Source organism: Delphinapterus leucas, chromosome 19 (genome assembly GCF_059928025.1).
Source record: "Delphinapterus leucas isolate spDelLeu-1000000601 "Yukka" chromosome 19, BTC_Dleu_Yukka2, whole genome shotgun sequence".
NCBI classification, from domain to species: Eukaryota; Metazoa; Chordata; class Mammalia; order Artiodactyla; family Monodontidae; genus Delphinapterus; species Delphinapterus leucas.
The window spans coordinates 24,659,625-24,672,456 of NC_143147.1; the positions used below are offsets into that span (position 1 = coordinate 24,659,625).

Here is a 12,832-nt window from a genome sequence, read left to right on the forward strand (position 1 = left end):
ACCTGGAATTCCTGGAAACTATCACACTTATTGCCACAATTTTTAAAAATTGCTTAATTATTCAGAGTAAAATATAAGCAGCTTTTCTGATTTCTTATTACCATTTCATAAAGCTCAAGGTAGAACGATCCTTATTTCTTGTGCCTTTGTGGCTGAAGCATTGTTTTTCCTGCAGATCTGCTTCCTTTCCTATGTGAACTATTTACCTGTCAGTACATATATTTTTCTTCTCTACCTTCATTAGTATTAGATCCTCATATAAGGCTTTCTTGTATAGCACAAGCAATGTAAGGTTTTCTCATTTATAGTTAAATGAAATAAGTGGGAGAGGGCACTTTTGTTTCCTTACTCTTGGGGAGTGAAGAGGAGTTGGTACATAACTTCTAGTCCAGATGTCTGGGTGCATGGCCTATAGCCTTTTTTTTTGTAAACTGCTTTGAGCTAAGAGTAGTCTTCACATTTTTAGTGGGTTGTAAAAAATTAAAAAGAAGAAGACAACAGAGATCATATATGGCTTGCAAAGCCTAAAATATTTACTATCTAGCCTTTTACAGAAAATATTTGCCTGATCCCTGGTCTAGTCACTAAAACTTAGTTATGAGTAAAGTATGTATATGGAGGCTTGCCTGAAATCTGTTTTTCCTTTTGTCCTGATATGCCAGTTTCAAGATAGAATTCTAGTCAGATTACTTAATTGAGTTCTGTTTTAATTCCTGATCGAAATCTGTTAGCATAACAACTACTGGGTTCATGATACACTGGCATTACAGACTGGCAGGTATTTGGTAAACTATTTGGATTTTATCAGATCTGCAGGCAGGCTTTTACAGGCTCTGTTAGAGTCTCAAGTTTCAGTGGGTAACTGAGCAGCCTTCTCCAATTTTAATTTGCTTCTCTCAAATTTTATTCCTTGCTTTCCACCAAAACAATCACACTGTACCACATTTGTTGTGACATCTTCATCTTTTCAGAGGTTTACCATGAACTGAATGTAGAGGAAACACTGCTTCTGATATAGGAAACTGAGAGAATAGTATTATATAGTTAATAAAAGTGGTGCTGGCAAGAGAAAATGTTTTATACTTTTAACTGCTGAGTTCCTAATTTCGTTAGGAAAAACAGAAATGACATCTATTTAAGTTCTGGTTAAATTAAATGTTTAAATTTCTAAGACTGTAAGCTCATTCAGGTGATTGAATCTCAGATTCACTATAGTTTTACTACTTGTTAAGTCATCACTTAACTGGATTTGGATATAGTCTTAATGTTCTATAATGGTTATCACTGTGGCATTTGACAGAAATGCTTTATATTGCTATTGATGTTTTGTGTTGTTTTTATTAAATAGGTTTATTGCTGACAATCAAATGAATCATGCCTGTATGCTGTTTGTAGAAAACTATGGACAGAAAATAATTAAGAAGAATTTATGTCGAAACTTCATGCTTCATCTAGTCAGCATGCATGACTTTAACCTTATTAGCATAATGTCAATAGATAAAGCTGTTACCAAGCTCCGTGAAATGCAACAAAAATTAGAAAAAGGAGAATCTGCTTCCCCTGCAAATGAAGAAATCACTGAAGAACAAAATGGGACAGCAAATGGCTTTAGTGAAATTAACTCAAAAGAGAAAGCTTTGGAAACAGATGGTGTCTCAGGGGTTTCAAAACAGAGCAAAAAACAAAAACTCTGAAAAGGCCTAACCCCATGTTATGGACAAACACTGAAATTTCATTCTAGGGAATTCAGCCTCTAGGAAAAGAGTCTTGTTTTTGTTTTTAGTCATAAGTTCCAAACAGGCACTGTCAGATGAAGTAAATGATTTCAACAAGGATATTTTTATCAGGGTTCTATTTCACTTCATTATGCAGCATTACGTGTATATCAGTTTTATTGATGTCATTAAAACATTCTCAAGTTTGAGCATGAAAAGCAATACTTCAAAGAAAGTATTTTTAACTTCAACAATTGTCTTACGAAATATATTGACTTGATAATCGAGAAATTATTTCATATATTTAAATTACAATGTTTTTTTGCAGTTGTGACTGGCTGTTTTTCTACTTTGTGAGACATTTTCTTGGGGAGGGAAAATTAGAATGTGATTCCCTTTTTTAGAAATTGAAGATTTTTGTGAAATTATGTTGCATTACTATTTGCAGTCAAACCTTGATCCTTGATTTTGAAATCATTTATCAATTGGGAATGAAAAATTATGACATATTTTACATGATGTAAGTTCATTTTACAATTTAAAAATAGCACTTCTTCATCTTACGCCTGTTTGGGAGCATGTTAATTTTTCACATTGTCAATGGTGAAATGTCATGTTGGCTTATAAGGTTACTGACCATCCATTTGTTTTTATGTGGATAATTTTGGTGCATTGCTCACCCAGTATATTTTTTTAAACTTGAACATTTTGCTGGGTTTTTTTGTTTCTTGTTTTTCTTTCCCAATTAGGTAATCACATGGAAAATTCAGCTGTCCATATCTCTTCATTAGGATTGTAAACCAAGGGAAGAAGGAGTTCGAGGTTTTTAAGATGCCACTTTTGAGGGAGGAAATGTTCTTATAAAAATGAACCAGAAAATGCTATAACTTTTTTTTTCTTCACAAGGATGTCTTCGTAATGTATTTCACGATTAGAATATCCAATACAGATAAGCTGACTTGAATCGTTTTGAGCAATCTTGCCCTGTGTTATATGTGTCTTATGCACATATTTGCAGTTGGATTTTCTCCAACAGAAAGTGGTTTCACTACTGGCACATTAACAAGCACCAATAGAGTTTTTGGTCCAACTCCAAGCACTGTGGTTGAGTAACATCACCTCAATTTTTTATTATCCTTAAAGATAAATGCATTTTCATATTCTTTATTTATAAAGGATCAATGCTGCTGTAAATACAGGTATTTTTAATTTTTTTATTTCATTCCACCACCATCAGATGCAGTTCCCTATTTTGTTTAATGAAGGGATATATAAGCTTTCTAATGGTGTCTTCAGAAATTTATAAAATGTAAATACTGATTTGATTGGTCTTTGAGATGTGTTTAACTGTGAGGCTATTTAACTAATAGTGTGGATGTGATTTGTCATCCAGTATTAAGTTCTTAGTCATTGATTTTTGTGTTAAAAAAAAAATAGGAAAGAGGGAAACTGCAGCTTTCATTACAGACTCCTTAATTGGTAAGCTCTCCAAATGCTGAGTTACAGTAAACTCTGATTATGCCTCTGGATAGTGGATTTCGAGCATTTTTCTCGGGCTTTAATTTGCTAATAAAGCTGTGCACATATGTAAAAAGAAAAAAAAATAGATTATTTTAGGGGAGATGTAGGTGTAGAATTATTGCTTATGTCATTTCTTAAGCAGTTATGCTCTTAAATGCTTAAAAGAAGGCTAGCATTGTTTGCACAAAAAGTTGGTGATTCCCTCCCCCAAATAGTAATGAAATTACTTCTGTTGAGTAAACTTTTTATGTCATCTTATAATAAAAGCTGAAAAAATCCCTTTGTTTCTATTTATAAAAAAAAAAAATTCTTTTCTATATGTACCCTTGTTAAGAGATTTTGAAGAAATCATGTAAGATGATAAAGCATTTGAATGGTACAGTAGATGTAAAAAAAAAAAATTCAGTTTAAAAGAACGTTTGTTTTTACATTAAATGTTTATTTGAAATCAAATGATTTTGTACATAAAGTTCAATAATATAAAAGGTGTATTCTGTTTTGTTTTTGTTTTTTATTATTATGCATTGTCAATACATCCACAAAAATTTGGGCTCGGCTAAGATAGTAAGGATCCAAAAAAATTACACCCGTCAGAGCTAATAAGAAATTAAGAGAAAAATTAACGTGAAATCCTGCTTTCAGTTCTAGTAACATCAGTTGCAACTAGTGTGTTATTATTTATGGTATTACATAAATATTTTAAAATTTATATTCCAGAGTAATGTCAATATTAGTTAACCTAATGTTAATCCATCTTTGGTTTTTTCATTTTCTTTTGAATGAAAAAGAATTTATCGTGGCCTTCAAAAAGCCCATAGATTAAGAGTGGGATACAAATGATAACGTAAAACAATATATTATATAATAAAATTGTATACTACATTCTGTGAGGTCAATAGTTTGTTGAAATTAACTTAGAAGAGTTGAGGGAAACTTTACAGAAGTGTTGACAATTCCACTGTGCTTACTTTATTTACAAGTAATAGCTTGCCTGTATACATGTTGCTTTGTATTCTTTGAGCTGAGCACCCCCCTGCTTCCAAAGCTCACTGTGTGTGTTTCGTTTAAGCACCTGTTTCCTTTTCATTAGACTGCTAAGTCAGTCTCACTGGCCTTAGTACTGTGTCATGGTCTTAGTTGGTGGTCAGACATTTGCCACATGAAGGCTTTACATGCCATGCTAAGCGACTGGATTTCAGGCAGTAGGAAGTATTTGGAGATTTACTGCACAGACATGACACAAACCATTTGTGTTATAGGTGAGCCATGGTTACAAGAATTTGGGAGGGGAGAAGCTCTACAGAGGGAGAATCACTAGAATGCTGTTGTAGTCCTCCAGGTGAAATATCCACCTACTAGAACACTGCCCGTCGTGAAGTAAGTGCCCAAGAAGTAACCACTGAGTGGTGTTTGTTTCAGTGTGAAGGAATGAAAATGAACTAATACGCAGTGACAAAGCCGAGGGAGGAGAGTTTCAAAAAGGAAACAGTAGTGCTGTAACAGAAAATGAGTACGAGATCACCTTCAAGGGAGTTTAGTGATTGATAGAAAACAGGTTTAATGAGCCTAGTAAATGGAAAATGAGTTGGAGAAGTTCAACATGAAGATGTGAAAAATGGGGCCATAGGAAGAGGGAAACAGGCAAAGGAAGAGACCGGGGAGAGTGGATGGGACGGTTGAGTATGTATACTGAGGAAGACACAGAGAAGACCAAAGATGCAAGTTACCAGAAAAAGGAAGGAATGAGATCAAGAACACAGATGGATTTAGCTTGCTAATAATACTGTTGGTAAAAAATGGGAAAGTGGGTACTCAGGACATTTCTGGTGGGAAAATAAATTAGTACAATCTCTGGAGACAGCAATTTGGTACTTCCCATGAAAATCACAATGCATTTAACCTTTGCCCCAACAATTTCATCTTCAGGAATTTAATCCTACAGATAAACTGGAACACATGTAAACCGACAAACTGTGACCACTATTGAAAAGAGCAGATTAGACACAAGTCATCAGTAGGAGACTGGTTAAGTAAGTTATAATCCATATAAGTGGAATATACAGCCATATAAAGGGGATCGGGAAGGTTTGTTTTTAACCAATGTGGAACAAATGCCAAGATATAAGTTCCATTTTTTAAAAATTTGAAAAGTTAATATATGCCCATATTTGCTTGGGTTACAGAATATGACTAAAAGGATACACAAAAGCCACTGCTTTCAGAGAAGATGGCTGGATGAAAGGACAGATAGGAAGGTGGCTTTTCACTGTGCCACTTCTGAAATCTAAATGTACTGCCTATTTTCTGTAGTTCGTATATTTTAAAAATCTAAAAAAATAGATAAGGGAGTTCAAGAAGAGGGATGATTTCTCACTGGGAACCAGGTATAAATGGATAAGTGGTTAGCACAGAATTGGAACATAGTAAATTTGTATTAAGTAAGACGGGAAGTTCACTGTGAAAAAATAGTTTCTAAACATTCAATTTATATTTTCTGTTTGTTAATCTAAATAGTATGCTGATCTTAGAAAAGGGGAAATACATGAGGTTTTATTAACTATACCAAGTACCATATTAAAACGGATCGTTGATGGTTCCCAGTTGTTGACAGTGTAAAAATCGTATTCTTCCTCCCTGATGAATTCACTATGTTTTCAGTCTTATCTCTCATGTATGCAGTCTCCCCTCCAACCAGGTGAGATACCAGAGTACAGCATGGTACACACCATGCATTCTGGTGTTCTCTGTACATAGTCTACAATCCAGTTTCTGGAGCATATTCTATTCCTATGTACTACTTGTACAAGTGTAAGGTTGATTTTTATACAGAGGTAAAAATTCACTCAAGTACATTCTTAGGCAAACAAGATTGCTACTGAAGTGTCACATGGATGAATCACGTTATAAAGTTGGTTCTAGAGAACAGGGTGGCTATCTCCTGGACTACTATATTTCATCTGTTCTCTTTTCCCATTTCTGACTACCATCCTATCCACATGGCAAAGCTTCAACCAGGGGCTACCTGCAAGTGCACCATCTCCTGGAATCATATTTCTGTCCATGCTACCCCATTCTTTTTCAGAACCCAAATAGCTTCCACCTGCTCTTGTAGCATGCTACCACTAGCAGCCGTTCTGTCAATCATCTGTGAATGTGTGCCAGCACTTGTCCCAAGCACTGGGAATGAGAAGTTGAATAAGACTCAGATCCTGTTTCAAGGATTCTCCCAGTCCCCATGGATCAAAACTACAGTCAACTTCTTTCTCCTCCTGTCCCTAAACAATCATATACCTCTTTGCTAGATTTATTGCTCATTACTCCAGAGAAGGGGTGAAGTTATACAGATATCAGAATAAAACCTTTTTATATTTTGAGACAAATTTATGAATCACCTAATACAAGTACCTAGAACGTAACAGGGGTCCAATAAATCTTAGCTTCTTCACTAATTCAACTAAGATTTTCTTCTGAATGGATCCTGTCTATCCCTATTTCTCATGTGGGGGGCCGGTTGTTCTGTGCACCCCTGTAGGGAAAGGACCAAGGTTGCCATGTGGGTAATTAGCGTTAAGGAGCCCTACTTATTCGTTAAATACTTCCTGGGCGCCTACTATGGCCTTTGCCTTAAGCTAAGCATGAGGATAAAAAGGAGTAAGCCAGACATTGTTCCTGTCCTCATGAATCTTAAATTCCAGAGAGGGAGACATTCACTCATGTTTTAGTAAGCCATATTTCCAAGTGTCTAATCTCCAGTTGGTGCCCTGAGACATCGGGTAGTGTGGACAGAGGGCATCATGGTAGAAGAACTGATAGTCGATAGTCTTGGATTTGAATGCCAACTTCGGTGCCTTTGCAGCTTCAAAACTCATAGTTACTTACCGACACTGAGTTTGTTTCTTCAACTGTAAAATGGGATTAAAATGCCGCCTTCAACAAGGGATCTAGCACAGTAACCTGCTCTTGGTTAGCATGACTGTTTCCTTTCCCGATGGCCACACGGTTTTGCCAGCTTCAATCCTCAGCTCTCACCGCTAAAGAAAAACCATATGCTTGCTCCCTCTTCCACAAGCTGTTTTAAGAACATGGAGAAGCCTCCTGAGATTACATTAACAAAGTCTAATTCTCTACAAAACTGCAAGGTTTCTAACATTGCCTTATGTAAGACTAATGAATAGAAGTGACATAGAAAGGTCACTTTTCATTTAATCAACGTGAAATTCCATGAGAGAGAGGCTTTTGTGAGAGATTAGTTTTATTTTGCTGAATATGGTTTTTGTTTTTTAAAAAGTAAAGTACTGGTCTTAGTTCAAAAGTATTTATCATATATATGGGAAATATATCGTATTTCCCATATATCAGGAAATGTAGAGTAGTAAGTAGATCCCAGACTTTTGGATTTCAGAGACCAGTAATATACATTCAAAAATTTTTTGACTTTTTGTCAGATAAGATTTATGAACAAAACAAGCAAACCTGACACCTACTGTCACGTTATAGAAGGACACAGTACAAAAAGAGCAAGAAGGATAATTTCAGAATAAAAGATAGTCTTTCAAAGAAAATTTAGATTTACAAAATAAATTACTACGGAGACTGGACTTTTGGTTACTTTGGAGCAGTTACTCCCAAATCTGCCTTCATAACAGAATAATTTCATTTCTTTAAAAAACAAAAAGTGAGCGCCACTAGTACCAATTAAATCAGAATTTTTGCTGTTTTTAAAAGCTCTCCAGGAAATTCTAACGTGCAAGCAGGATTGAGAAATAATTGCTACAGAAGATACAAAAGCACAAGGAATTTATAATCTAGTGGGTTTAAAGTAAGTGTCAGAAACTCATCTACCCATAGGGTCAGCAGTTAAATGAGCTATGTAGCTGAGTGTTATACCAACCTAGGAAGACCGAATAAAAAGATACCACAGTCTTCCAAAGAGAAAAAACATACAACCTACAAACAAATGGGCACCAGAACAGCATCAACTTTTGGTTGTATCCTAGGTGACAACAGAGCAATGCATTCAAATTCTGAGGGGAAATGATCTCCAACCTAGAATTCTTAATGAGTCACAGTCAAATGTAGGATAAAGAGATTTTCAGACCTCTACCTTTCAAAATATTCACCTCTTGGGCACCCTTTCTCAGGAAATGGAGGAAGTGCTCCACTAAAATAAAGGAATAATCCAAGAAGGAGGAAGACATGGGACACAGGAAACAAGTAATGCAGCAGTAGATCTGAGCTGAGCAAACTATCCATTCTGACACTGGTTGATTTACATATGTATGGAAAGTTCTGAACCAGTTTAGGAGATACCTAAATGAGTGTGCGACCGTCAATCACAGTTGTCACAATAGTTTGTTCTCAATAATTGAATAAATCTCACTTCTTGAACTAAATCCTTCATATTTAACACAGGAGCTAGATGCTTACTCTGCTCCCTCTGCAGGAAAACCCCTCGTAAGAGATGTATTTACCTTTCATCTCTACTTCTGTTTTTGTTTTGATATTAAAATCTATTATATAGCTTCAGAATTTATGCTTCTGAGAAGATGGAATAGCATAATTTCCCTATTCCTCCTGCTAAGTACAACCAAAAACCCTGGAAAAAATATAAAACAAACATAAGAAGATTCTGACAGATGGCCGAGGAACCTCAAAACTCAAGGAACTCAGTACTGTGCGTTCCTAGGGTTCTCTTGTCTTACGTGTCTCAGACTTGGGGCTGAAGAAGCCAGCAACATGGAAATACCAACAGACACAGACAAAACCCCAACAAAAGCCTGCTCTCTGTAGCCAAAGGACCAGGAAAGTGGCAGCCTAGCAAGACAGAAACTTACAGCCAACCCACCACTCCACTCCAGCCAAACACCATCGTCAGGGTTGAATGGTGGTGGCCCACAAAAAGACATGTCCACACCAGAACCTGTGATAGTGATTTTATTTGGAAAAAGGGTCTTTGAAGATATAAATATATATCTTCTTTGAAGATATAAATTGAGGATCTTGAGATCATCCTGGATTATCTGACTGGGTCCTAAATCCAAGAGAAATGTCCTTTTAAGAGACCAAAGGAGGGAATACCCTGGTGGTCCGGGGGTTAGTTAGGACTGCCGCAGCCCAGCTAAAAACAAAGCCCAAAGGCCATGGGAAGACAGAGACTGGAGTTATGCAGCAACAAGTCAAGGAATGCCTGCGGCCACTAGAAGCTTCCAGAGACAAGGATTCTCCCCTAGACCCTTTGGAGGGAGTACAGTCTTGCCAATATATATGTTATATATGTATATATAACTTATTCATTTTATATATATATATGGATCCTCCCACTTAAAAGTGAAGATGACTTTTCTCCCTCTACTTAAAAAAGTAAACCTGAATTAATTAAATCTCATGAAAGAAAAAAATACACACATATACCTTTTAGTTTTTTATTTTGTTTCAGACAGTTGGACGAGGCATCTACATTCTAGCACATCTTCTTAACAGTCACTAAGCAAGTGAAAAACAGCTAACTTATAATATAAAAAGGCAAGGGGAAAAGGTCATGATTGTCTAATAGGGAACTGGAATCCCCAAATAAATTATCTCACAAAAATATCAAACTTGCTTTTCCACTTTTCTGTTAAAAATGAAAAAAAAAATTCACATTAAAGAAAAAAGAACTTAAGCTGTTATATAGCAAGATAATCATTTTTACATCCTAAGTCCTTCAAATAAATATTTTAAACAAATTTAAGTTTTCCAAAAAATAGGTCAAGTATTTACCCTACATTTGTTTGGTCCACTAAAAGACCATTTATGAAACTGACATGAAACCGGACTGCAGCTCAGACCCTAGGAAGAACAATAATACTGCACGTCACTGAGGCTGGATATGCACCTGTGCATATTTCAAACATGGGACATGGCTAACACTGCTGTGCATACTACTTCCATAAGTAGTTTTACCCTGTAAAAACCCTCTAGCCTATCGTGAATTGAACTGCAAGGAAAGAACAAAAGAAAACACCTTGCCTGTTGTAGACATTTGCTCAGTAATTTTTTTTTTTTTTTTTTTGCGGTACGCGGGCCTCTCACTGCTGTGGCCTCTCCCGTCGCGGAGCACAGGCTCCGGACGCGCAGGCTCAGCGGCCATGGCTCACGGGCCCAGCCGCTCCGCGGCATGTGGGATCTTCCCGGACCGGGGCACGAACCCGTGTCCCCTGCATCAGCAGGCAGACTCTCAACCACTGCGCCACCAGGGAAGCCCAGTAATTTTTTAAAATACAAAAATTATCATGCTTTTGGGACTTAAAGATTACTGAACATGAGATAAAATTCAATACTGCTTACAAATCCCTGAATATGAAGAGCATATTCAACACTCCTGTGGAGAACACACAAGAGAGTGTATATTACAGCGTACATGGTGGCACATTCTACCTGGTCTCTTCTTGCCTATTCATTCTAAAGTCTTGGATGGCCTTGGATCTTTAAAAGATAAAGATTTAATAAAAAAAAAAAAAGTTACGTTACATTTCTGTGTTCTTACAGCCAACTTTAAAAAGAAGTACAGTGGAAAGGTACATAGGGCTGTCTATATCGCCTCATACTTTTAAAAGCCAATTTGATTTTTATTGTGATGTGATATTCCAATTAACACTATGCTAAAAATAAAATGGACTGCATTACTGTTTTGTCCACAATATTCACGCCTCTTATTGCTAAGATATTGGAAAATAAATCCAGTAAATAATTTCTGTTTCCAATGACTTAACTGAGAGATGAATCTAACCATTTTTTAAACCAATGACAACTGAACTGGGCTGAGGAAAGCTATGTGAAACCCCTGCAAACCCAAAGCCAATCATCTGAAAATCTAAAATACCAGCACTTTCCACCCAGGGTAGAAAAACGAGCATCCAAAGTAAAGAGAACCACAAGACTGATCGAGCAACCAATCAAACACCACTTCTCTGTTATTTGAGCTAATAGTTACTCGAAGCTTGATGTTTCCGCCTTCGTTATTATTGCTGGATCCTAGAGTCACAGCTTCAATGTCAAATGTGACAGTGGACCCAGAAGTAACTGCGGGCAACTGATTAGTCATTTCTTTTCCATTTACAAAAACTGCACCTAAAATGTTAAGGTAAAGAGTCATTCATATGTGAGCAATAACTAAGAACGGAAACAAGATTCTAGCTTATTGGTGATACAGCTAATTTCCTAATTCAGATAAAGAAAACATTTTGGAATGCCAACTGGTCAAAGATAAATGCAGTTAAGTATGTTAATTAACCCCCATCCCCAAGGCAGAAGAAGAAGTTAAAGCTTTAATAACATTTTAGAGTTCTGGTGCAGGGTTCCACTCTTTTGAAATACAGACCATGAGTTTCCCATATGGATGGCATCAAAAGAAACTTGACTCCTTTATAAAATTACATCCTGTGGAACAAGACTGTTTCACATGGAATAAACAAGAATCTTGTGCTACCTACTGTTTGACCCACACAGTAAAATATTCATACATCTTGGTAGTGATTTTTAAAAGTGTGATTACTGCAAAGTAAGGGACCAAAGAACACTACAGATGTAAACTCTCTCCCCGTTTCCCTAATCTATGCCGAATTTATGTTGTCTAATCTATGTTGAATTCAGATCACCCAGGCACACCGAATCCAGGGGTAAACCGCCTGGTGAAAATCCCAGCTCAATCACCTCCAAGCTATGTGAGTTTAAGCCAGCTACTTCACCTCTCTGTGGCTGTTTTTATCAACTACAAAATGGATATAATACTATTCCTCACTTCAAAAAGCTGTTAAAAGGATTAAATAATGTGTTATTTTTAAAGGGTATAGAATAACGCCTGGTACATAGCAGCCACATAGATATGCCATTAAGACCTAAACTTTTTCATCTTCTGCTATAAATGTGTGATATTGAAACTGATTCATATCTTACTACAGTGAATCATAGATTCCAAAGAGAACGGCAGTAATTTCCCTCTTACCATTTGTACTAATGCAAACTGCTTGATCCCGCTGCAGGGAGTCATATCCGTTCTGTTTTTCTGCACACACTCCTATACTGTCTCTTCTGTCTGGCTGTCCCACAGTTTCAACTCTGTCAATGAGGTAGAAAAGGTCATTTAATCTTTTTTACTTAACATGATATCTAATGCTTAAAAAGAGCCATCTCATCACAATTACTCTTAAGAATAGCTAACGATGATTCAGGCAGGACTTCCTAAATTCCAGGCACTGTTCTAAAAACTTTGTGTCTATCTATCTATAAATCATCTCATTCAATTCACATAACAACCCATGATGTAGGTGCTATTAGTATCATACCCAGTTTATACATGAGGAAACTGAGGCACACACAAAAAAATAAGGTTAAATAAACTGATGCTGATCACCTAGCTGAGTGGTGGAACTAGGACATGAACTCAGGCATTCTGACTGCAGAGTCTACGTTAACTATTTATAACTATGACAGCACATTTCTATTCTATATTCTGGCTCTAGACGTGTAGAAAATGTGTCATATTTGCCATTATAGTGAATGTGACCATTACTGCCATCATCTAAACCTTCAGTATGAGAGTCTATGCAATGATTAGA

At 36.4% G+C, this 12,832-nt stretch overlaps 2 protein-coding genes across 7 annotated transcripts in view; one reads left to right on the plus strand and one right to left on the minus strand.

Annotated features, from left to right (window-relative positions):
- SUZ12 (SUZ12 polycomb repressive complex 2 subunit) overlaps positions 1–4,971 on the plus strand; it is a 40,453-nt gene extending 35,482 nt beyond the window's left edge. For both annotated transcript variants that reach the window (XM_022595896.3, XM_022595897.3), the window contains one exon: positions 1,349–4,971. In XM_022595896.3, coding sequence (XP_022451604.1) covers positions 1,349–1,694 — 346 coding nt within the window. In that variant the 3' untranslated portion in view covers positions 1,695–4,971. The remainder of the gene's footprint in view (positions 1–1,348) is intronic.
- CRLF3 (cytokine receptor like factor 3) overlaps positions 1–12,832 on the minus strand; it is an 81,265-nt gene that overhangs the window by 34,991 nt on the left and 33,442 nt on the right. For 3 of the 5 annotated variants that reach the window (XM_022595898.2, XM_022595900.3, XM_022595899.3), the window contains exons 7-8: positions 12,220–12,332; positions 9,645–11,345 (exon numbers count right to left, since the gene is read on the minus strand). In XM_022595898.2, the coding sequence (XP_022451606.1) occupies positions 11,089–11,345; positions 12,220–12,332 (370 nt within the window). In that variant the 3' untranslated portion in view covers positions 9,645–11,088. Of the gene's footprint in view, positions 1–9,644; positions 11,346–12,219; positions 12,333–12,832 lie in introns of those variants that run through there. The other 2 variants (XR_016388905.1, XM_089900784.1) reach the window with 1 other exon arrangement.